The 27,060-nt window shown below is 36.7% G+C and overlaps 1 protein-coding gene across 2 annotated transcripts; it reads right to left on the reverse strand.

Annotated features, from left to right (window-relative positions):
• Nucleotides 1-78: 78 nt before the first annotated feature.
• RASSF9 (Ras association domain family member 9) lies at nt 79-26,019 on the reverse strand. 2 transcript variants are annotated; one of them, XM_017804574.1, is made up of 2 exons: nt 25,795-26,019; nt 79-3,654 (listed from the first exon to the last, which is right to left on the reverse strand). In XM_017804574.1, exons 1-2 carry the CDS (start codon nt 25,839-25,841, stop codon nt 2,379-2,381), a joined length of 1,323 nt encoding a protein of 440 aa, XP_017660063.1. In that variant the 5' UTR covers nt 25,842-26,019; the 3' UTR covers nt 79-2,378. The 2 variants fall into 2 exon arrangements, with proteins under 2 accessions (XP_017660063.1, XP_017660064.1); XM_017804575.1 differs by lacking the exon at nt 25,795-26,019 and adding an exon at nt 25,434-25,622.
• Between the last annotated feature and the right edge of the window lie 1,041 nt (nt 26,020-27,060).

Raw genomic sequence — 27,060 nt, forward strand, 5'->3', positions numbered from 1 at the left:
ATACTCTCTCCCAATCTATTTTTCCTATTTTCTTCTTAAAACACAGTGATACTCTTAAGATCTACATGTTGCAAGGGAGGTACAATCAACCACATAGTGTGGATAAAGATCAGTTGTGAGAACTCACACAAGTTCTTATGAGTGAAATAAATCTGGTAGAGTATGAGTGGAAATTAGCTCCCCCATGGGTCTTGTTCTAGTCTGCACAGCTGTGAATATTATTCTGTTTCAACTCTCTATCCTCTAAGTATTTAGATATAAAAAAATGACTCAGTAGAAATACCTGTTAACTAAACTAACAAGAACTCATAGAATACGTTAGCCTACTCTCAGCATTCAGAGCTCTGTGCTTACTACTTGTCAGAGTGATACCACAGAGGTCAAAAGATGCAGAGTTGCGTTAATAAATTATTACAAAGACAAGATAATATATTTGATACACGTGTTTCCATCAGAAGCTGATGAGTCTAAGTATTACACACTATTATTGAAGCATTAAAATAGCATTGTATGACAAAAATACAACACAAAATATATTAAGGTGACTAGCACACTTTGTTGGAACAAAACCTATTTATAATATCCAGGATTAAAAAAAAAAATAAAAAAAAACCACACCTCCCAAAAAAACAAAAACCAAGCCACAGCAGCAACAGCAAAAAAGAAAAATTTCCTTTTTAGAAATTTTTTTCTTCTTTTTGTTTTGTTTTTCTGCATCAAATATGTGCTAATCAGCAGTCCTAGCACTTTGGTCATTTTAGAAAACAGACGGTTGACAGACTTTTAAGAGAAGAAAATTACAGAAGGAGAAAGCAGTGTATCTGAAAGTATTTTACATTTATACCTTCTAAGTACTGTCCATTTGTTTACTTTGTAGGCTGTTGATTCCAGGATCTATCTGAATTTTGCAGCTGAACATTTTTTAAAAACACTGCAATTATTTCTCCATTCAATTCTTTTAATCAGAAGCATTAAACAGATTGATCTGCAAAACACAAACATGGCAACCCAGAAATTATGCGTGTATTCTCTATTAGCAGAGTCTCTAGCTCAGAGTTAGATATCTTGTTTGGCAACTGAGGAGAGCATCTCAGTTCTACAGCTTTGTTTCGTATTTACAGCAATGTGCTGGAGAAGGATTTGGGATCAACTACTACATCTTAAATGAAATCATTTAACTTAATCACATAGTCGTAAAATTCTCATGTTTTGCATTCTCTCTTTTTTTTTTTTTTTAATTTTACCTGGGGTCCAATATTTAATTAGCTATATAAAGTGGACAGTTTTACCTGTATCCCAAAATCCTTACTGAGGAAGTAGGATTTACAGGTTCCTGCTCCAAAACATGAGATGGGATTTGACAACCTACCTGCTATGTGAAAATGGTAACTAAGTGGCTATTGGTAAAGTGTTTAGCCAGAGACAAAAATGTCTTGTTCCAGCCTGTCACTTCTGCTACGCTTTGTTTGGTAGTCATTTTTAGAGGAGGCTTAAGACACTGGATCCAACCATTGAGATAGTCAGGAGAAAACCTTGCTTTCTGAAAATGCCCCTGGGGTTAAGCATGAGTTTGCGATTTGAGCATCTCGCACAAGCAGGACATAAGCAGTTCTGACATGCCTGCTGGCAGAAACTATGTGGACTTAAAAATCACTGAGGCAACTACGGGGTAACAGCTGATAAGTAGGGGGTTTAAGAATCTTAAAAGCAGGTAAGTGCCACCGAAAGAGAATCAAAATTCAAAACCTATGTGTGTAAGGTAATTTTTAAAATGGGACTTAGGAGTTTTTGAAAATATCCTGATGAAACTAAATTTAAAAATACAACATAAATACAGTTATATTTCTTTTGTCCTACAATATCATAAAAACTATTTTTTAACAGATTACATGCTCAATTATATATTCCTTTACAGCAGCTTCATGGCAGGGAAACTCCATCTGAATAAAGCTAATGTAACAGAGTAGAAAATAAAACTCTCTGTCTAATTTGCTCTAAACTCTACTTCATGTTCCTAAAAAGTTAGAGAGATGCAGGAGTGGACCCAAAGATCAAAGGAAATCAAATCTCCAAATTTTTGGGCCAAGACAGTCAGAATGCTCCTGTTTCACTAATTATCAATATTACAAGATGTAAGCAGTCTGTCTTGATGTAGCAAAGCCAACAACTTTGCACCTATCAGCAGTTAACCCATGATACTGCACATGATTTTCAGTACAAGTATACTATTAAGGACATAAATAGACACTGTTTACTTTGCTAAAGCGGTGCCACAGTTTTAACATCTTGAAGAGCATAACTTTTAAGACAAAAAGATTTACTAATCCTTATAAATATCCTCAAAATATGACCTTTCATAAATGCATGACTGTTTTCAACTATGTTGACAACAGTACCATCTCCCCTGAGGTTATTTCAGAGTCCTGACTGTGTGTAGAGCTTATTCCAGTATCAGAGTCTGTATCATTTATGTCCAGATTAGTCACTCTATGAACAAAGTCAGGAACAGCAGTGCTGTTACTGGAGATGCCACTGCCCTTGGATGGCTCTTCATTTGATTGAAGCCTAGTTTCAACGTTGTCTTTAACATGTAGTAAATTAAATTCTTCGGTAAGAAGTTCATATTCTTTTTCCTTCTTTTGAAGCAGTGAGTCCCTGTATGTAAGTTCTTTCTGAATGCAGCTCAGGTATGAGTTGATTCTTAGACCATCTTTCATACTTTTTTCCAGCTCATATTTTACACTTTCTAAACTTGAGTTTTCCAATTCAGCATTAGCAGCTACTTCTGTGTGAATATCATCTACATTTTTTTCCGTGCATATACCTTGTACCTCTTTTTCAATTTCAGCGCACAGGTTCTCTATTAATTGTTTGTGATGTTTCAATCTCTCTTCAACCTGTAAAATGCCCTCACTTTTGCTCAAATACTCATGCATTTCTCTTTGATCATCTGGCCTACTCCTTTGCTGCTCAGCCTCAGTTGGATTGATCATTAAGTAGGAGTCCTGCACGTAATTTTCTCCGTCATTGGCCACACGATCTAGATGGAATTTTGCTTCACATTTTTCGATTTCCATATCTAGTTCCTTCATTCTAAGGACTTGTTGATGAATGGTATGATCTTGAGAAATTATCAGATGAATTAGTGTCTCCATATTGTCTCTCTCTTGCTGAACACTGTCCTGTTTAAGCTTGGCCAGTTTCCGGAAAGTCTTCCTCACAATTTTCTTTTGCTTGTCTATTGGCAACATCTTCATGTAATTTGCTGGGCTGAGGTCCCACTGTTTTTCTACATTTTGTATTACCTTGGCTTCAGCTGTCTTCCACAATGGAAACGAGAGGAAGGCATCTGACTTTACCAACACAAAATGCAAATTAGACTGCTCTTCCCCCCAGGCCTTCCAAAGTCTCAGAATCTTTGTCAAGGGAGGCAGTACTCGCTCCGAGCCTCTCCATTTTTCTATGATGCAGTAATCACTAGGTTTTCCAAAAAGGACCTTTTTCTCTCCAAATGTTGTCTGATGCTCCTCAAGCAGTGCTTGAATCACTTCTGAGCAAGTTGTGCGCTTTGTCAGGCCACATACAATCTTCTCCTCCTGGCAAACCCAAACCACAATCTCTCTTTCATTTGAAGCCATGTCCTTGCTGGGAGACCTGGAGAACAAGAAGACATAAAGTATAAATTACATATCAGTGGCACAGAATAATTACTATAATTCCAATATGACATCAGATTGAAAAATTTGTGTACTATTGTGCAAGATAATATACTTGTTTAAATTCCATGAAGAAATATCTTTGGATTATGTAACAGCTTAAGCCACCAGCGCGCCTGTAGCAAATGTGGATAGAGCCTTCCCAAATCTTCGTTCGCGAAGCCTAGCCGTGATGTAACAGCTTTAATCGGCCACTGCTTTAATATTACCACCAAGTCAGCTGGCAATCTCACACAAAATGTCTTTTATCAAATTTAGTTTTTGTTCACATAGTAAGTGTGTATTAACAATCAGTGATAAAGTTTGGCAATCTGTATTACATATCCAGACTGTCCTAGGACAACACAATTTCCTCATCACATAGACGTCGCACAAACATTTCTAAGCTCTTAATATCACCAAGGCTTCAGAAGAGAAGAATGCACTGAACATAGATGGACTGAGGAAAGCTGACTGAACACCATGAAAGTTAAAAGAATTTGACAATAAGATAAATCTATAGTTCTTTTGCCACACACAGACCCACACAAGCGTAAACACCATTGTTTTCCAGTGCTATTTTTCACTAACAAGCCTCAAGAAATTTGTTGATTTTCCTGAAGCACCAAATTGCATGAATTCCAGTGAGCTGTGAAAGAATACCAACTGCAAGAGAACACATATATGGGTCTGTATTTTATAATGTTTGAAATTATACAAAAATGCAAGAAAAGCAAAAAAGTTTATTTATTTATTTGTTTGCTTATGAATTGCAATGAAAGTGCTATTTAATTGATATCACCTTACACTAAGATACTTAAGGTGTCTGATATTCCTTTATGGCTACTGTAACTGTCTAATCAGTACAATCAGTCGTGCCTAGAGAGCAATTCAGCTGACCAAAGGGAGAAATTCACCTTACAGCTAACTCTTCAGTTCATCCCCATCTGAGTGGTCCTGAATTTCTATGGGCCTATGTTGGCAAAGTTGCCAGGATATTCGTGTCCTCAAGACTCCACATGCATAATTTACTGCTTGTCCAAACCTGATAATTTGACCTCTTTTATCATAAAATGGTAAAACACTAAATTCCCTGAGAAAAAATGCCTTTCTTTGGATTTTCTGGTACCTCTTGCAGTTAGTTTGAATAAATGAGATTTAACCCAGTCTGACAGAGAAAACTTGCAAATGAAAATAACTATTCAGACAATATTCAAAGTGCTCAATACAACATTTGCTTCTATCTGGCACTACTTATTCGGAGACCTTTTCTAGTCTTCTGAAATGTAGGGGGAATGGAGTTTTATTTGGCTTGATTATGGTTATACCCTATGATTATTAAAGCAATACAACTTGTTTCTTTTTTTTAATTATTACACAACATGACAGACACACTGCAGTCTAATAAATTGAACTATGACTGACTCAACTCTAGGTGCCACTCTGATCAGGAGGCAATAATCCTCAAAAGACAGGAGAGTGCAAATGAATACTAATAAAACTGACAAGAGTGAGCTTATTAGTATCATTGCAGAGGAGAGGTCTGTCCAACTACGTTGCTTCAGGTCTTGGAACATCCTCTGTAAAATCTGTGTTTTGGTAGATTACTCTGAGTAATGACATAATTTTCCCACTTCAATAGTTCCCCCTTACAGACCAGCATTTTACAGTAATTATTTTTTGAAGCTGGTGCTCAGAAGATTAATAATGTTTTCATAGACTACTTCTCAAAATAAGAAAGTATTTGTCACAGACATAGAAAATGGCACAAAGAAAGTAATATTCAAGTTTAAATGGGGGAGAGGAAATGAAAGATGATACTAGATTAAATGGCATTACTGTTAAGTATGTCACATGCTAAAAAGTTAACATCTGTAAGTGCTTTTAGATTTGAAAAAACAGGATGCTATAGAATTTTTTCTGTTGACAGATCAGGAGTTAAGTGAAACGAAGGTAAACAGCAAATTGCCACATGAGTCAACTGTGACTATAAAATAACCAAGGGTTGTTTTTTTTTCACCACAGATATGAGAAGAAATACCCGATTAGGAACTCTGAGGCAGTAAATTCAGTGTTTGTTCTTCCTGGTTTCTTTTGTAATCAAGAAATATATTTCAAGGAATGAGTATTATCTCCTCTGGCATTCTTCCAAGTGTATCTTATGCAATTTGTTTTCACATTGAAACTCTTCCTATTAATTTTTTTTTTATTCTTGTTTTTGGTTGATTGCCATATTTTTTCCTGGTCAATATTTTCAGTATGTAACAGATTATGTGAATTAAGAAGCTTACAGTCTCTTCTTCTCCTGGTTCCTTTAAAGTTTTCTTATGAAAACGGTTTCTCTCTGTGATATTAGTAAAACTACAGATAAAATCTGAAAATCCCTAGACACCTTATCTTTATTGTACTGATAAATACCTCTGCTATACCCGTTTTTATACAAAATTCTCACAGAGTTCAGCAGGAGTAAAGCAAAATTCTGATGGCAACCCACTGTTTATTGTAAAGCAATCTCTACAGGATCCCTGAAACTATATAGGTGTAAAAGAACATCTTTAAATTACTGTTTTCAGTCCTCTTTTAGACATTTATCACCCCTTGTTATTTTTTCAGTTATGATGCACCTGTCTACACAGAATTTACATTAATATTTTTCGGAAGGATTGTTCTTTGTTTTGTCTATAGCACATAACTAGTAGTAGCACTGCAAAATATTATAATGTATGCACATACAGGTAAACAAAGAACTCGAGTAGCTTAAACATGAAAATATATACTTATAAATATATATGTATGTATGTAAAGTATGTAATCTATACCTTTAATTATATTGTCACCTTTTATGGAAAAGGAGAGAAGAAATTAAAAAGAAATTCTGAACATCTCTGTAGTTATTCAGTCAAAACAAAACTGTAAAGTACAAATTCATTTTCTTTTCTATGTGTTTGTTACAACATATGTTATCTTAAATTTTATTGACGTCTCACTAAAATTTTGATTTTTTTTTAATCAAAAAGATTTAGCAAATAATTCATAATCTTACATTTCCATCACATTCTAATATCTTCTAAAATATCAAAAGTGGTTTATTGTTTTCTTCCACTAAAAAATGGTAAACTGATGCACTTTACTATGGACATTATAAGTAACATTTATTATATAATTCTTTTATCATAGTTAATTCAGATAGTTCCAAACAAAAACGAACCATTATTGTGTCAGTCAGAAAAGAACAATTATTAAAGACTTGCTTTCAGGATGCAGGAAAATGTTAGTACAAGGAGGCATCTGTTAAGCTCTACTTTCCTTATAGAAAGTGAAGCACAGATTATCCATATACAAAGAGGAATTCATCTCACTTAGACATGTGAAAATTAAAATTTCACTATAAATTCACCATCAGAAGTTCCTCTTTGTCAAGAGAAGAGAGTGGACCACCAAGGCGAAATTACCATTGCCTAGACCATCTATGATAATTGGAATGAATTCTCAAATTAAGCTATTTCTCTCTTTCCTTAACTATAAGAGACCTATGTGGCCACCTTCAATTACATAGCTCATTTTCAGGTAACTGAATTCAAGTGAGATTAATCCAATCAGATTATAGTTTATTGTCTGAGAGAAATGTAACAAGAATGGTTACAGCAGCAGCAGATTTAGTAATGATAACTAAAAGATAACATATTACAACTTCTTAGCTTAGTTTAGACCTTGACTGTTCCATTCATTGTTGAATTTATTACTGTAATTTATGAAGAAATCCATTAATTCATTCCAATACTAAGGAAGATATCTTGAATAAATGTTGATAATTGACAATAATTTTTTTTCCGAAATGCAATATTATAAATTATAATCTTTAGCAACAGGATCTTCTTTTAAACAGTCACTTTAAGGGAGAGGCAAGCTTCTCATGTTTATAGGTTGCTTGCCTTCCATGGCCTGCAATTTTGTAAAGGACATAAAAGAACCACCGTTTTTAATAGTGTATCAGTTAATGAGAGTGTAAGAGTGAAAGCGTTTTTCCAGTTTAAATGGTTCGTTTTCCCAAAAAACACAACAGCAACTTTCTCAAAATTAGCTAAGCAACTAATTTTTTTTTTCAACAATGCATTGCTGCTGCTGTAAACAGGCTTTGAAGCTTTCAGTTATGGCTTGAATTCTGTTTCTTTGAATTGGTCACTGAAATGTTCTACTTATCCACCTATGATTTTAAAGTCTTTATGATAACAACAACAACATGAAAGTCTATCTTTTTTGCAAAGCCAATTGTTTCTTAGGAACAGATGGGAATTTTAACTTAAGAATGGTCAAAAGTACTTTTCCAATCTTTTTGTTTTCTTGGTTTGTCTGCTAGTTTCATGCCTGTTACTCCTTACTGCTCTTAAAGATGACCCAAAAAAACATTCTAATCATGTTATAGACCTCACACAGTCTTAATTATGTCAGCATAAACGGATTGTTGCCTGTCAGATATACACTTTGTTAATTTATTCCTCAGGCCTGGGGGAAGGTAATACATTCCAGCAACATATAGACAAAACAAAAACATGTATTTACATTGCACAAAGTCAAAATATTAGATAGCTTAAATGCTGGAAGCAGTGCTTTTGATATTCACTGACTTAAAGGTATGTCTGGAACAAAAATATACATATCAAACACATAATTCTTTGCCTTCCTAAAAATGTTAACATTCTTCTTAAATAGGTAATATATAGTTTTACAACCAATCATGCTAATCAAATAAAGAGTTCCCTCTACTTTTTAGAATTTCATCTCCATGTCTACAGGATGCTTCTTTTCCCTTACTAATTTCTGCATTCTGTTGGGACAAGGTCACTTGCATGTCGTACTGTTAGTAACTCAATGCAGTGTTTCTGAACACTAAAAGAAAATCTTCTCTCCCTTCACTGTAATAATTTCTTCCTAGACTTCCACAAAACAAAATGGAACTCCTTTTTCAACATTACTGTATTTTTTGATGTACCCTCCCCAAAGAAAAATCAAACTGAGTAACTAAAAAATACTTAAGTAGTTGTTAGAAATTTCACAGCCAGGACATTTTTGTGAACCCCTTGCTAGTTTAAAACTTTACTAATTTTAATTCATCATGAACAGCTGAACCAATTTTATGTCAACATGAGCAACCAACTAAAAGTTTTTGTGTTAGGAAAGGGATTCAAACCTGAGATTATGTTTATGATCAAAAATTTTACTAGTTGTCTCCTCTCAGTCATTGAAATAATTTATATGGAATAAAAAAATCAGTAGGTGAAAACAGGTGGCACACCAAGCAATACACTAACCTTTTCCTTGAAAATGTGTACAACTGTTAATAATTTATAAATTTGCCATCAAAGGGATCTACTGGAAAGCCATTTGTGTAAAATCTTTCAGTAATTTTCCCCTCAATTTATTGGGAAAATCACATTTTATTCTATGACAGCTTAAACCTTCTCAATAGCACATACAGTTTAATCTACAGCAGATCAGATGATAATCGTGTTTTATAACTGACTGGCTGATGTGATGGGGTCCTCAGCTGACCAGAGTATGTAGGTATGCTGCTGTCCTGACCTCCCCAAGGTAAGACCAAAGTAATTCTAAACTTCTAAGAAGCAAACTCCTACATTATGTCAAGATGCCACCCAGAACAATTCACCTTCTTCAGTGGAGAAACCAAAAGCCAAAAAGGCTTTAAGAGACAATCCTCCTGATGCCTACTGCATTCTTGCAGTGAAGCCCTTGCCCAGAAGTATAAGGCCTGCCATCTCAGGGCTTTCCTAGAGTCCACTAAGAAATATGAAACTTTTAGGGAAATCCAGGCAGGTAGCTCCTTGAATCTCTCGTGTTTCTGAGTGCTCTCTAACTTCTTTTTCAAGCCGTACACTGCCACCTCCTCAGGAAGAGGTTCTAAACCTCATGTCCTACCTGCCACATTGCACAGTGGGTAAAAATCTTCCAGCCAAACCACTTGCTCTCCTCTGAAAATGGTATGACACAACGGCATATAACACCCTGGGAAAACAAGAGACACTAAACATTTAATTATTTAGTGTTTTCAAGGGGCTGGTTTTGAGCATGCTGCTGGGGCACATGAATATGCCTATTTGGATTTTGGCAAGTATGTGTCTGTGCTTCTGTGCTATGATCTCTTTGTTCAACGTCCACAGATGTTTCTTCCATGTGTAAGGTCCTAGAGAGCACTTCTCTTGGTTTTATGCAGTTGCTAAAAACCTTGCTAAAAATCTCTGTGCTGAGATTAATAATCTCTGTTATCTCTCAGAGCTGAGCTGAGCTGAGTCATATTAAAAATATGACTATCTATAAAAATAATTTTTTTTATATATTTCCTTGCTGGAAATAAGAAGCCAATATTACAGGAATACCTACTTGGCACAAACAACCTACATTTGTAGCATAGATCACATGCTGCATGTCATTTGAGAGTTTTCGATACCAGTGACATTTACATATCAGGGTATATAAGAGCTAATTAGTTTATCAGTCATAGAATCATAGAATATCTCAAGTTGAAAGGGACCCATAAGGATCACTGAGTCCAGCTCCCTACTCCTTATAGGACTACCCCATCCAGAAGCTCCTTGAGCTTTGACAGGCTTGAGGCTGTGACAGCTTCCCTGGGGAGCCTGTTCCAGTACCCAACCCCACTCACAGTGAAGGACCTTTTCCGAACGTTCAATCATTTGTGGGAAGGATGTGGGAATGCAGTTTCCACCAGATCTCTGACCTAATATGAAGTCAATAACCTGATATGGAGTCAAAACATAGCAAATACATGCATCATCTCATTCCACTTAGAAATTATAATACTATATTGCTTTTATTGTTTCTTTTTCAAAATCTCAGGATGTTACTATATATATATAAACATATGTGAAACAATAGATGATCATTATGAAAGAAAAGATCAAAACATATTTTGTATCTGTGCGATTTTTATCTGTGAAATTTGTGAAAAAGTAAAGCTATTGGTGCCATGTGTTGCAGCTCTTGCTTGGAAAAAACTCTAATTTAATTTGATCCAAACAGATTTTTGACTGTGAGTTTAAACATTAAAGCTATAGAGAATACAGAGCCCATACGAAAGCTAAGGTCAGAAGTATTTCAACCTTTCAGGAATAAATGAATCACATTAAAAGTTCATACTAAGTTTATTCAGACTATCCACATTTAATCCACCTTTTTTCTCAACTTTCTGTCACCTTCTGTAAAGCTTTTCAAAAAGCAATAAAGGCCAAATCTTATACTCAGTGTGCCTCCTGCCTAAGTAGATTACACGCTTCTGAGTTTCCTAAGGGCAGCAAGGAGGAAGTAGCTACTCTCTCACCATGCAATGAAGCTGGAATTACTCCAAAACTTTAGGGATTCAAGTTAGCCTGTTAACTAACTGCATTCCCATTCCCCTTCACCTGTCCCTAAAAACAATATTAATGTAGGCACAGTTAATGTTCACATAGAAATTCCATACATGACACGTCAGAAACTTGGTTCTTATTCCCTTCTGCATCACACAAAAGTCAGGGCAACAACTAACTGAAAAGAATTATGACAAGGCAGAACTACTACTTTAACTATAAGAATAAAAACCCTCAGTATAGTCCCAATAGTAGTAGTCCTAATATTGTAGGAAGAACACTACAGAACTTCTGAAAACAATTATTTCAAAAGGAATAACTTAAATTTCTCTCTACCATCTGTTTCTATACCCATTTAATGTTGCTCTACAATAAAACTTCCTCCTTTACAGAAATGTATATAGTCATTTACTAAAAATAAAGGAAAATTAGGCATCTTGTGAGTCACATGATATTTTTCAAACATACATATACACATTTTGGGTGCTCTAATTGAAGTATTTCAGATATTTGAAAAAACAAAACAATTTAAACAAAATCTATTTTTACAACTAGCTATTTACAATACATTTTTCCTAGTATAAGTTTATGTTCATTTTGCTTTTTCTTTTTAAAGGCATAAATTTTTCACTCAACAAGATACCCATACTGTCAGGAAGCTTTTATGAGGAATTTTAAAGCAACAAGTGTTGCAAATACGTCCTATATCAATTAAAATTTATGTACTTAAAACTGTGAGTAGTTCCTTAGTCTATTCTGCAGAGAAATGCCATCACCTTAGGTAGCTACTGTACAAAACTGCATATACTATAATTCAGCAGTGATCTGTAGTTGAAATTTCTCTTCACGTAATCACTTTATACTATAGTGGTGTTCTATGACAAATGTCAGTGAAATAATTTTAAATTGCAATGAGATAGTATTATTTTGTCATAGAATAAAATACATGAAAAGCATGACAGTTTAAAGAAAATAATTTTGATAATTATTTTATTGCAAATAACTTTCTCACACCAGAGTTTCTGCTGACTTGAAATGTCAGACTTTGGTAAAAATCCCATGGGAAATCATACGCTTCATTCTAATAAGTGTACTACTTAGAAGCAGGCGCCTGAAAAGGGATCAATATTTAAGAAAAATAAAAAGGGGAAAAAGCTCTGACAGTACTTAAAACAGATAAAAAAGAAATTAAAGTAGTCAATAAAAAAGACCAACAAAGACTGACAGTAATAATTCTATCATCTGCTATGTGGATAGGTACTTCATGGAGTTTGTACTTCATAGAAAATAAGCCAATAAATTGTAGTAACTGAAGATATTTCAATAACAGAAAGACAGAAATAAGAGATACTGTAAAAGGAATTATACACCTTGCTCACTAGATGAGAGTGATAGTTATGGTAGATTATCCTGAACACTCCCCTGTGGCTCCATTTAATGACAGGACTCTGTGTCATTTCTACAGTGGACAATATTGTTTTGCAAAATTCCATTTGCAAGGTCAGAGTGCAGATTTTCAGCAAAGGTGACCAAAATTCTACTAAGCCCTTTCCTTCACCTATTAGCTCTGCCATATATCACGTTTAGGCTTCCAATCACTTAACCTACAGGCAAGTGGAAAGGCTGCAGTGGAGACTGCATCTGCCCCTGTCCTTTCCTCCTGTCATACCTCTGAAATTTTCCTCTACCCCTAAGGTTATACGTTCTCTATAAATAACATCTATGCTTTAAATCTGGCTTGCTGTCAGACAAATCATCATTTCTCCATATTCAAAGTCACAAGGCTGGTAAGTGGATGTTAGTCAAAAAAACGTCTGGAATTCCAGCAAGCATGCTATGTACACAAAATGCCATAGCAGGTAACATATTGTTTGTATCAGGTGTGTATTGGTGGTGGCCTGACACAGTGGAGGTTAGAACAGAGGAGAACTAGCTGTCCACCAAAATATTTTCCAATATGAGTTACAATAACATTAACAATTTACTTTACTGAGAAAACATGTTTTGATATGTATATTGCAACTACTAGTGAGGAAGCAGCTGTTATTCAGGGATGGAAGATGCAGGAAGAACTTCAGAGCCAAAACAAACACTGACATATTCAGTGATAGTAATTCTTTAGATCATATTAGGGGGAATGGGAAGATGGGCATTTTCAAATTCCTGTGTTAATAAGCAGCATGCAATGTTTAGGAATATCAATACAGAAAATGCTACATCTTGATTTTGGGCAGTGGACGGTTCTTACTAGTGAACAAATGAAAATGTCACTGGTACTTCTTACCTACCACAAGAATTTTGCTACATTGCAAAAATACATTTCTATATATTGTTCCTATGTCTACTTAAGCACCTATGCATATTTAAGCACTGGTTACACTCTGCAAGCTTTATGGAACTCCTATTAATAATGTACAAAATGTGTCTAAAATTCCATCACTTTCAATTATACAGAGGAAGCAGAATCATTTATAGATCATTTGGAACATAGACTTCAAAATGATAGAGTTACTATTACAGCTAGTAGAAATTTGGGTTATCTAATTTCTCCCATTAGAATTTTTATAACTGCTTTTCAGAAGCACCCTGGTTGTTTACGAGCTTTTGAGATCAAAGAAGTGAGGGGAATTCCAAGCACTGGGAGTAGAGGGGTTTTTTGTTGTTGTTCCATGAAATTCAGTTCAGCTTTTGTTGAAAGGCAAATGTATGCTACTTCCCTGCTCTGGGTTTGTTGACATTTTGCCCAGTGAAGAAATAAACACAAAGCATTCTGAGGGTGGGTCTGGGCTTCCAAAACATGAAAAAAGCGCACCATACGTAAACTGGTGATAATAAGGTAAGTTGAATAAAGGAAGACGATACAAACAAGGAAATAATAAGATTTCATGCCACTTTTCCAATACTCTCTAAGCTAAAGGCTGGGATGGTTATCTTCTTATGAACCATTATATGCTGTGCATGTTGTGTACCTCTTCTCTGCTCCTGGTAGCACCATGTGAGACAGATGCTGATCTCATTCACAATAAATAGAAAGAAAAGTCCAGATGGATTTGGTTTCTCTTTGCCAGTCCTCAAGCTGAACTTAGGCTCAGAAAAGAATCTCTTCTTTCCCTTATAGTCTGTTCCTGATGGCTACCTACGGTAACTACTCCTGTAGCTGCTCTAGTAGAAGCCTGTGGCAAATTTCTGTTTGTACATCATGAACATTGTACGAATTAGTATTTTTATCTTCTGTTTTTAAACACTCCAGCACTCCTCAAACCTATCCCCAAAACAGACAAAATTATTTACAAAATAAATACCTTACCAAAGTGATTATCCTAAATACCGTTTTTACTGCTAAATCTAGTCTTATAGGTTAGCAATATATATGACTTAAAATACCATGAAGTAATTTAGGCAATCTGGTGTCTAGCGGATATTCCCATCTCCTTGCTTGTGCCAGCTGTGTTAGTTCAACCAATGGGTTTCCAGTTTGATAAACTTGCAGGAAGCAAACCCAGAAAAACATTAAAAGAAAAACCCAAAACCAAACCAGCCCAGCCAACCAAAAAAAAAAAAAAGAGAGAAGAGAAAAAAAAATAAGGAAAATATTCAGTGTCAGGCAAGAATAGGAGCAATGCAAAGGAAATGGTAGAGTGGCCAGGAACCTGGAAAGGAGGCTTAGCACTGCCCTTTTTACAACACTACCCTGTTAGATCTGTCCAGCCACCTCATCAATCATCACCCTTTCTTAACTTTCTTGATTTTAATGATTTGTTAACACAGCTTTTTTGTATATCCTAAAATCTAGTTTAAGTATCTCTTTACAGTTTTCCAGAAGTGAGAGAAATACAGGATGGGCTTTAATTTTCTTTGTATGTATTGCAATAAATTTTGCAGGTGAACCACCTCACTCTGAAAATTATATTGTATTATCTTTGCCATTTCATTTGCTTTCATTAAATCATTTTGAAGAATATCACCTCAAAAGGGGTTCTATCAAGACCTCATTTACAATCAATTCTTTCTCTTTTTTTTTTCCTTCAAATTTCTCCCTCGAACTTTCTGAAAGATAATTCAGTGACAAATGTGTTCCATTACTTACAGTATTTGAAGAGCTGAAATGAAAAAAAGATGAGATGATGAAGTGGACTCATATAAATTTTCATTCTAAAGAGCTAAATTGAGTACTAGATACATAATTAAGCTAACAAGAAGAGTGGACATAAATTTTTTTTAAAAGAAACCTGAAGAATTTTTAGTGTCCATTGTCAGTATGAGAGATTTGTGCAGCTTATGCTTTCAAGTAATTTTCTAAAATTGCCTATCAATGAATGCTTCAATATGTAGTTAGTCAGACACAGGCTGATAAGGTCTCTGAAATATAACCACATCTTCTCTGAAGAAGCTACTGAACAAACGAAATAAATTGTTAACCTTACCAACTGTGCTCTGTCCTAGCAATGGATATGCTAAGGAGGGCATAGGCGATTGCAAAACTAGCTCTAGACAGCTGAGCAATAGAGATAGGAAAGACAAGAAGGGATGATTCGCTGCCTGGAAGCAAGGTTAATGCTGGATCATAAAGACTACCAAGAGTAATGGGAAAATTATGAGAATAATGCCAAGAAGAAAGTGTAGACAAAAGAGATAGATACAGAGAATGGTGTCCAGTAGCACACTCACATAATTTTTAGCTGTGAGAAGGAGGTTAGCTGCAGAGGAAAGACATTTCATGTGATTCACATAAAAAGCCATGTGAATCCCAAAGTATTTGAATGATGGTGACTTAAGTCCAAAATCTGTTCTATAACAGACATGATGGGTTCAGATAATGAGTTTCCATCTGGGGCCATCTGAAGAGGCTCATACCCATGTCAGTTGTCCATCACAACCCTCTCACTGGGGCTGAGCTACTTGTCTGACCTCCAATGAGTCATGATGAATTAGGCCATAAAGATAAAAGCCTTGTTAAACAAGATAACCCACTTAAATGTGATGGAACAGTTTAGGAAGAAACTGTTCAAAAATTTGATGCAGCTGAAAGCGTAGTAACCCGTGGCATAAGATTTGTGATGAACAGAGAGAGCAGGTATGGGACAAAAACCTGCATTGGGCACAGCTGAAGACAAACACGGCTAGGTTACTGTGACCAAAGACCAAGGCAGGCCCAAGAAATAATGGTGCTAGTTTTGTGAGATGCATCTACGGCAGGATAGTGATTATCCCAAGCAGGCTGTGACACCAGAAAGACATTGTAAACTACTTGTCATTAGTTCACAGAAAGTCAGGCTGAGTCAACATTCAAATTAATCTGATGTTTCTTTATTTCACATATCCAAATGTCTTTGCAGGTGGGGATCCTTTCAACATATGAGCAATTCATATGGCTTCATAGCTCAGGGAGGATAAAATGGTAGTTTACTTTTAAGAAGGTACTTCATAAGCTGAATGGTTGCCCACAGTGACAGCTGAGTGAAGGCATGCTTCCCTCTGCCATGTGGACAACTCTGTCATGTTTGGAGAAATATACATATTTAGCTTTCTTCCATGACATATGCACATTCTGTTTGTCGCTTCTGACTTTTAAAGAAGTCTAGTGTGTACTCAGTTTTGTAATATGTAAATGCATAGATATGTATTTTTTATTTATTTCCACACACTCTTGTAGGGAAAGAACTCCCTTTTACAAACCAGAGTTCAAAAATATTCAGACCAAAGCTATCCACTCATTTAAATTCCCACTCTGGCTAACTGAATTGATATCATAGAAACGTGCAAAGTGAGATATACTTTGCTCAGCCCTTGCGCAAAACAGATTACAGGACACTGAATTAGCAAATAAGGAACACATAGTGAGTAACCACTTCTGTAAACTGTGGTTTATGTGACTTGCCCAAAATCAGGTAGGAATTTTGTGGCAGGGTTGGGGAACACATCCATGTTATTAGGATGGTTCTCCCTTAATCATACATTATCTACCTGTAATTCACCTCTACATTCATGACTCCCTTTCTAGTTTTTAAAATGAATGGTGCAAATGATGGTGCTCTACAAAGTCTGAGCATGCTCCATGAAAAGTGATTGGGTGGAGCTCATGTCATCTACCTTAAGCTATTTAAAATGGAGATGTGCAATCAGAGATAATTTTCTGACCTTCCTCTGTAATCAGTGGCATAAAGTAGGCTCCTCCAAAAGGGTGACTAATCACATACTGAAAGCCTGCCTAAGACTGAATGAATTGCCCTCCAGAAGTGTTTAGATGTATCCATTAACTACAAAGAGTACCTAGATGAGTAGATACCTAAATTTTCAGTGGATCAAGTTGAGTAAGATGGAGCTTGACATTTGTGTTTTCCTGTGTGCTTGAATCTTAGGAACAATACGAGTGTCAAGGAGAAGTACTGTGACCATCCACAACTGTAGTTCCAAAAATAACTTAAATCTTTGTCTGATACCTGTAGTGACCTTCATGGGTAAACAAACATGATTAGTTATCTACCTAAACCTTAAAGTATCAGGAATCTGGGAAAGTGCAGTAAAGTCAATACCAATCTAAATTTTTCTTAGAAAACTGGATTTGTACAAAGCTTTTAATGAAAACAGCATTCTAACAACAAAGTGTCCCTGAGAGACACAGACAATAATCAAGTTAAACAAGTATACTTAGTGCCTCAGCAATCAGTACAGAGGAAGTCTGTCATCAGGTAATATCCAAATGAAACAGCAGTTCAGAACATCAGTTTACCAATTATGAAGCCAACCAAAACACAAGCAGCTGAACATCTGTGTAAGATCCTGTATTTATAAATGTCACTAAGCCACTCTTTGATCAGTGAGCAGAATCTGATAACTTCCTGTGGCAAATGAGATATACTTAAGGTCATGGAAACGGTATCCCAACTGTTGCTCTGAAAAATGTTGTAGCTTAAAAGGGCTTTCGCAGTGGAAACTACCCTCTGTAGAAATAATCCTTTTCAATTTGAAGGAGGTTGGGGAAAGCAAAGTAAGGTGTTCTACATGGATGATGGAATGTATTAACACAAAGCAAATTGCATGGTCAAGACCCAAGGGCAGACTCTCTTAAAAATTAGTAGTCTTCACTCAGCTACATTATTCCACTGAGGTCATACATCCTTACAAGCTAAAGTAAGGTAAACATATTTGTACCTGACCAAAACAAAACTTGGTCTAATAGATTATTAAATTTTCATGAACCTGATTGTGTCCTTGAACATGATAATATTATTATTTTGCATATTTATTTTAAACTTTGATAATTTTGTATTATTAAAAGGAGGAAAAAATAAATATCTTTTGCTTTTCAACAGAGATGACTATATTTACTATTATGATGGGGAATTCATAATTCAGAACTCTTTACATCAATGAAAGAGAACAGATGGGGTGAAGCAACTTAATCAGATTAACAGTTTTGACCCTCAAAATGGAAAAAATATATTTATACTTATATATTATATTCACAAGAAATACCTACCCTCTCTACCTTCCATCATTAGTCTACATTTTACTAATGAATGTGAGGAAAAAACAACATACAAAAACAACTGCAACCCAGGAAAACAGAGGCATATATCACTTCTAAGATTATTCTAAGAAATAAGCTTCTTCTAATGCTAATGCTCAAAAAATATATATCTAGCAACCATCCAAACTACAAATTTAATGGTTCAAACTGACAGAGGCAAATACGTACTCAGGCAGACAGGAGTGAGAATGAAATAGGAAAAAATCGGTGAAAGAGAAACATAACTTTAAATAACGGGCATAAATAAAATGCACGAGAGATGTGGCAAACGTGCACTGGAATTTTTTTCTTTAAAGTTTTGTGTCTTTTATTAATTTCTACATGATATTAGAACTTGGCTTTCATAGCATTAAAAAAATAATTACATGACAACTTTAATATCATTACCATCGAGAAACTTCCTTTCTGTTTTTTGATTTTTGCAGCTTTCTTTTCTTATGTCCACTTCACAAAACCACCGCAAAATCTATTAACATCCACATGGCATTTCTTTCTTTATTTCCCTTTCTAGTACATTACAACATTCCTCACAAGTAATTTTTAACATTATGAAAAATTTTAGACTGATGAAAATTCCTCAGAGAATCATGTGAAATCAGACCTAAACAATCCAAAATGTATTCTCATTTCCCTGCACGGCAGCTAGCTCTAGTGGACTGTACAACAATTAGAAATAAAGAGCTTACAGATTTTATTCATACCTCTCCCACTAACTGGCTTTCATATTCTGCATTTCCACAAATTTTACACTGTCTAATCATGTCCTACGTATTTTCCTGAGGCATGTAAATATTAACACCCAAATTACAGCTAAGGAAAACTAAACGAGATTATTGGTTGTCTGAGGTCACAAGCAAATTGGTATCGTTATCACTATTGCAACACCTGCGGTTTAAGTGCATTTCTGGATAGGTCAAAACAAGAAAAGGCAACTAGTGGTTCATTCTGGGGCTATTTGAGTCAAGTTCCAGCAAGATGCTAAAAAGAATATTCTTTTGGACAAGGCTCTCTCAAAAATGCAACTTCCAAAATCACTAATGAGCTCTTGACTTTTATACTTATGTGTTAAACATAAGCATGAGGAATTATTTATGAAAATTTGTCACTTTTGCCAGAATTGCGCAAGCCCATGGAAAATTTACAGCCCCAGAAGGAAAAATTTCATCACCAGAATTTGTGTGAAAACTGTGCTGCGTTCTAAGTAATTTTTTCTAATGGAACATGTGATATAGAATAGTTAAAAAAAAAAAAGATCAGATGCAACCTGATCTGAGAGAAATTTTCAGAGAACTCTGCATAACAATATACTGAACTGTACTTGTTTAGTACCTACATTCTGTAGAGGATTGTTCTGGCTCTGCTACAAAAAAAAATTTGTAATTTATTTTCCAATTTGGTTGGTCACTCTTTCTTTCCATTCATCCTGAAACCATTTGTCTCTTATTTGTTTTGCCCTACATGATACCTGAGGAATTGCTAGTATGGAAGCACTGCAGAAGACAGAAAGTCAGCATCTTGAGAGTATCATAATACATGAGAGAAACAGTAGAAGTGACAATAATAGACCAGTAACCCATGCACATAACTATGTACCAGCATGTCCAACATTTATTTAGTTCTAGGCTTCCCTTAATGTGTGGTCTTAAATATAATTTTTATACTGCATCATCCTTTCTGTCACTATTAATAAGGATTTATCAACATACTAAATATAGAAGCTGGATGAACTAATTAAAGCTTGTACAGCATATGTGATGCTAATGTTTTCAAATAATAATGTTTCAGACCATAGTTTTACATTGTTATTACTAATCATATAAAACAAAACAAACCAAAATTTTTTCTGAGCATAGGTCAATCAGGAGGTACAACTCTGTGATTATCACTGACTTTTATTAATAATAGAATTTTAAAAAATCCCCATCTCTGAAAACTTATTTCTCTCTATAAAATCATTACACGTTTAGGAATGTGACTGAGTTTTTACTCTGCATATAAAATGCTAATTTTTCAACAGTAAAATAGGAAATAGCCACTGACCAGCAAGATTTTTCCTCTTTTGATTTTTTTACTAAAAAAATGGGGGGTTGTGTCTGAAATGTATCTCTCAGCCTGACTTTACATTATATTAGTGTTTCAGATTAGCTTTAACTTAACCTAAGTCATGCTCCTTCCTTAGATGGTGTAGTATTACACACTTCTATTACTCATTTTATTTACTCCTTTGGAATGAAATTGCTGCCTGCCCTCCCGGAATAGTAGATAATTAACTCTTTAGAAATAAAGTTAGTGTTTTGCTAGACGAAAAGCTCTTCCTGAAACTGAAGTGAACAAATATGTACAAAGATTATTAGAAAATGTATGCAACCATTTTGACCCCTGTGACAAAGCTGACAAGCCAGACCAGAAAATAAATTTTGGTGTATGAAGTCTGGCTCAAAAAGGAAAAATTTCTTTGGTAATTCACTAATATGTCTCATACTCAAGGAAAAATAAAAAATATGGAGAAGAATGTATTCTACCATTACCAAACAAGCACCATCTTTTTGATTTAAAAATTTAACACAGATAACACCACTGATTCTAAATAAGTTTTTATCTACCCCCTCCAACATACATACCAAATACCTGGTAGTCTTGTAACAAAAAGCACCTTTAGAGCTTCATATAGATTTTTATCCGGGTGTGCTCATCCAAGAGAAGTATTAGACAGCTCACATGATCCCATGAGACTTACAGTGTGGGTCATGCACAGTTCATTCAGACAAGCAGTTGATCTCCAAGAGCTTTACCAATCCAAACATCAATGCTGAGCATTTTCAGTTTTACTTCATCAAGGTTTAAAATGTACAGCAGCGTACTCAACCGTAGAGCAGTAGAGATGTTCAGAGTAATACTCAAATCACTGTGCTAACTAGATGTGATGAGAAACTACTGGAGGGAGGGAGGAAGGGAGGGATCATGGAAATGCTAGGTCAGTATCAGAGAGATGAAGTTGTTAATCTAATTCACCACCCTGCACAGTAATATAAAAACTGAGATAATCATTGAATGTGTCTCTCACTGGGGAGGGGCCTCTGACTATCAGAACTGAAAGAACTCCCTCTATATCCATAAGATTGAATGGAGATATATGGTCTTTTTTTCTATCTCTGAACTAGAGATGAGCTGTTTAAAGAAAGAAAGAATTAAGGATAGACAAACTAAGCCTTTGCCTCCTGCGCTAACTGCCATTGCACTGAGTTAAAGTGGAAAATGGTGGAAAACAGTAAAAAATAAAAGGTGGGGGGAAAAAATCAGGAAGGAAAAGGAAAACTAATAAATAAATTTAAATATTAATATATTCGAAACAACTGTTTCATCACAAAAAATGTATATTGGATTCAGAATTGTTGTATGTCAACAGAGCATACAAACAGTTGTGGTAAACATAGGGCCAACATGAAGTACGCTGGTAAAAAATATTTCTCAGTGTGTTGTGCCTAACAGGACAACCCTACAGCATCACGGACAACTGTGTGAAGAAGATAGATTATCTGTATCTTCTGCTTCTCAGTGTGCTGCTTCTCTGGCTACAGCATGCACGGAACAGTAGAGCTTCAACAAGTTTGACTACAGTTTATGTGTAAAACCCAAGGAAGTAGTCTTTATGAAAGAAATAACACTGAGGTCAGCTTTCTTGGTGTGAGATAGATCCAGATATCCTTGAAGTATTTAAATGAACCTAAAGACCCCTTTTCAAAAGGGATCAAATCTAGCACCCAAGGGCAGAGAAGTTCTAATCTTACAGAAAATCAATGTGGCATAAATTCCTGTACTGCTTAGCAACTAGGAAATCCTATACAGTGTGAAACCCTGGTACATAGACACCGCAAGTATATATGCTCTGTATTTGTTTCTCATATTTGGATAGAGAGCTCTTTTGCTCCATGCAGAGCAATGTGTTAGAGTGCAAAGAAGTCAGTGCCTTTTCTCTTCCTCCACCTTCTGCTAAGCATTTCCTGCCATCACCACGCTTCTGAAGTGTGATGTCAGCTGAGTATTCCTCTCATTCTCAAAGAATGGCATCTTTAAGAGATTTGCATAAAAATAAATCCCCTTGAGTTTACTCATGTTGCAGAGCCTTAGTCCTGCAGGAAACTCTTTTTTCCATTGTTGCCTTAGAGAGTACAGCCTGTCCCGCTGCGAACATTTCAGTTTGTAGGTGGGTGGGGCATCTTGGAAGTATAGTTCTCCTGGGGACACACTGACAAGCACAAACACACTCTGGGGACTATGCTACTTATAGCTGTTGAAAAAGATATCAAGACATCACTCACTGTCTTTCTGGCCAAGAAATGTATGTTGGAGCCACACTGCTAGTGGCTGTTCCCCTGAAATCAAACCAGGGCTTACCGTGATCAAGTAGCTACCTAGGCCTTGTGCTGTCTCTGCATGAGTGAGATTTCAGCAGCCCAAGAGAGTAGTACTGACTGAAGATCTTTCAAATACTGGTAGTAGTTCAGCATGGGTTTTGTCTTCCTGATGGTTAATCTCAGTTTCTTTCTCTAAAGGCTGGTGACATCATAGGCAACATCCCTCACCTCTTGCTAGAATACCTCATAGACACAGACTCAGAGTAAACTCTTTGTTTAAACTCTGGGGTCTTAGGGGTAGGGACTGACAATTATGATCTGTATATGAAGAGCCTACTATGAAACAGGGCCCTGATCTGGGACCTCTGGGCAATGCTGCAAGTCAAGCACTAATTACGGTGGTGTCATCTTGTTATCTGAGCAAATGACTGTAACGCCTTCATTTTCCTTCTGGCATTTCTTCCACTTACCTTTACTGCCTCAACTTAGCTTTATGTCCTCATGTAAACATAGATTTTACTCCCCATTTGCTTATCTTATAACTTTCAGGAGTTACATTTGCATGTAGCGAATGCTCATTAAAACATTCCAGAGAAAAAGGAAAAAAACTTAAGTTTCTGAAAAAGGTGGATGAGCGCTAGATCTAATGAAAAAAGCAGCAGTGGATTAAAGATCTACTTTTTTGGTCTCTCTTTAAAGGTAATTAAACTAATAAAAGGTAATGAGCCACAAGTTCCAACTCTCCAACTACTGCCCTAAACATAGTGAAGGATTTTGAGCTCACTTCTTTTCAAGGTTTCAGATGAGTTCACCAAGATACAATTATAATGAAAAAGAATTATTATGTATCTCTTCACTTATACTGCAAAACCGTTTTACTAAATGCATAAACAAAGTTAAATTCTCAAAATTCAGTATCAAAACTAACATTAAATATGCAGAAATTTAAATATCTGAACAGATAATAGCAACACATCTTAAGAATTATGTAGTTTGCTTTGTTCTTGACCTCCTCCCCCCACATTTCTGTGGTCGTACAGCCCCTTCTTATTGCCATAACTACTCTGCCATTAAAAGCATTAATTTATTTTTGGAGGTGGAAGGATGAAGTGAGAAGAAAATGCTAGATGTTCATAGTAATGATTCTTTTGGTATTTGAATTTCTATTACCTGTTTAAAGCTTTGGATTCTGAATTTCTTTTCCCGAGGAATAAAATGTCACATCAGCAAACACAGTGAGACTGATGAAATTAGTGTGAAGATATTATAAATATCCAAAAGAGAAACAGTTTCACGTTTAAACACAATGGAACTGTGCTTTGTGACGTAATGCTCATTCAGATAAGTGATGGTAGTAGCAAAACTTATATTTTAAGAGTAAAAAATTTACAGCTCTATGTAAAAGCAATTTCATAAAAAATTCATGTCCACCTTTCCAGCCCTTCTAAACAAAAAATGGCTACATGAGAAATACATCAAAGTTTTACTGTTTTCAGACCCATTAGCAAAACATGCTGTTTAATCTGTAACCTACAATATTAATAATTCTAAAATAGTACCCAATTTTTTAAACATTGACTGTTAGAATCTTTCTGATTTATATTCCATGTACTATGTTAAGTTAATATTTTCACACAATCCCAACAAATACAATCCTCCTCGAATAATTTTCAGTATATCAAATGTGAAAATCAAAAGCCAAACCCAGAAAAGGGACATTTTTACAAGACTTTTTAAGAATTCAATTATATTCCCCCTGGAAGAGATTTTCCCTTGCATTCCTTTAAATACAAACTAAATTTCAGCGAAAAGTACCAGTCAAAATGGGAACAAGATTACAAGTGATTTTTGAGGCAATCTGTTTCTGTTCAGCTTTAGCTAGATGGGCTCGGCAACTGTATATCCTATAGGGTCCAAGCAGATTTACTCCACTCCAAGAATATTTATCTCAAATAATCTAGTACCATCCTAGCACCTAACATGATTACATAACCCTTTTTCTCCTTCTCACAGCCGGTGTGCGGGGCATGTAGAAGCATGCACAGCGTTAGGGGCAAAGTCCCCATAAAGAAACTTGGCGGCAGCCTACCCAGGGACCGCAGCTGTCCACCTGAAGAATTTTCTAGGCAAAAAAACACATGCAGTACGAGTCCATCCCGGACTAAAGGCTAAACAAAAAAATCATGCTCCCTCCCCAGGCTGAGAGCTCGATGCTCTCCTACCTCCCAGGCTTACAGCCAGCGGACAGGATAAGGGACGGGGTTGATCCGAAGGGGTTGCGGGCTGCCGCACTACCTCCCAGGGGAACGTGGCTAAGGCGGGAGACGAGGGCCCCGGAGCTCGGCCCTCCCGTGAGAAATTCAGGGAGTTTTGTCCCGGGCCGGGTGAAGGGCTCCGGGTTCCCCCCGGCCGCCTCCGGGACGCGCACGTCGGGGTTGCAGCCTGTCCTCCCGGCCCCGGTGAGCCTCACCTTGTTAGCACGGGGGGCCGCCAATGTTCGCCTCGGTTTAGACGAGGCAGGTTCGAAGTCCGGAAGAGCTACTTTCCGCTCATGGAAAATATTGACCAGCAACCAAAAGAGCCAGAGCTAAGAGGGGAATGACAGGTCCGGGGGAGGGGGGAAGGGAAGAGCCCCTTGCCCCTGCACACGCCAGCCCCCTCCGCTCCGCTCCCCCCGGCCCGTCTCCGGTTCGCTCCTGAGCCCTGGAGTTCCAGCTGCAGGGAGCGGCACGGCCCGGATAACACATCCTGGACCCAGATCCAAACAAAAAGTATAAAAAAAATTATCCCATATCGCCCTCCCTTTTCCTCCACATACCCACGCATTTTACCTGGTTTTATGCCGGGTTTTTAATAAATTCCTTCCAAAAGGAGCCATGATCCCAGCGGCATAACATCAGCGATCCCCAAACAATTCGAGGGTGTTCCCTTCTCCCCTATTTTTTTCCCTGAGCGCCTTCCAGCTTGTTAATAGTCACCGAGCGTAGCGATGAGCTGGAAGTTGTGCAATTTACTGCTAACTTTGAACTCCAGCTTGTTGCTGCTGCTGCACCTTTGGAGTCCTGCCCAGCTGCGAACTTGAAGGAGGTGTTTAGGAGCAGGAAAAAGAAAGGGGAGGGGGAGAATACGCACTTGCTCCTGTGATGTGAAGTTATGCACAGAACTTGCTAAACTTTCAGCCTTGTCACCCTCAGGGCAGCAGGCGGCAAATTGGAAAGAAGGGGTTTTGCTGCGATGTGGAACTCTGTAAAGACACACACACACACACACACAAAAGCACTGACAACTTTCCCTGGGAGGCTCCAGCCACTTCAGGTCAAGTCGTTCAGCTTAAACACACGCGTTAATGACGGGGAAGCAACAGTTGCCACACCAGTTCCCAGTGCATAATAACCTGCTTTTCACTACCTCGGTACTTTACAAGGTGTTGGACGAGTAAGGGGAAGATGAAGGGAAAAAGAGCTCTGTGGCCCCCTGCTCTCTGTGGATTTTTAAGTAAATGAGCCATTTGCATGAAAGCCTTTGCAGACTAAATCCACCTTCGAAAAAGTTTAAAGTGTGGCCTAGCAGAGGCAGCAACATGAAAGGCTGGGTTCCTGCTACACTGTTCTAGGACCTTTTTTGTTATCATTTTAAATTGTCTTCTCCAGAAGAGAAGTGAACACACACTAGGTTCCTGTTAACTGGAACCCACTGGGAACAAGAGATTTGGAGTAAAGAAAGCTTCAGATGGATTTATTCTTTTCCCCCTCCTCCAATATGGAGCTGAGCAAGGGAAAAAGGACCCATTGCTCCCCAAAGGCTGATGCCGGTGTGTGAAGGTTCCAGGGCAGATGGAAAATCCCCTGCACAGCCCTAGTCCATAGTAGCCCTCTACTAGTCCTTTCTGCAGTTAATTTAACAGGTACATATTAGACACAAATAATTCTTTTTTTTTTTCCCCTCACAAGGAAAATTCTTTATGTGGCTGCGCAAAGGTGCAGCACAATAGGGAATTGTTTTATTAACCAAGGGTGATGATTAAATAGGAGACTACCACAGTAAGGGCTTATCTGAAAAAAAGCCTTTTTCTTCTTCTAAATTTCGCCTTTCCTCCC

The sequence above is a fragment of the Lepidothrix coronata genome, unplaced genomic scaffold (assembly GCF_001604755.1).
Source record: "Lepidothrix coronata isolate B3197 unplaced genomic scaffold, Lepidothrix_coronata-1.0 Scaffold9, whole genome shotgun sequence".
Taxonomy (NCBI): domain Eukaryota; kingdom Metazoa; phylum Chordata; class Aves; order Passeriformes; family Pipridae; genus Lepidothrix; species Lepidothrix coronata.

Coding starts and splice junctions, on each gene's coding strand:
- RASSF9 (XM_017804574.1), bottom strand. CDS start 25,841: ATGGCTCCTTTTGGAAGGAATTTATTAAAAACCCGGCATAAAACCAG. Junction 3,655..25,794: donor AAAACCCGGCATAAAACCAG/GTAAAATGCGTG, acceptor CTTGTTCTCCAG/GTCTCCCAGCAAGGACATGG.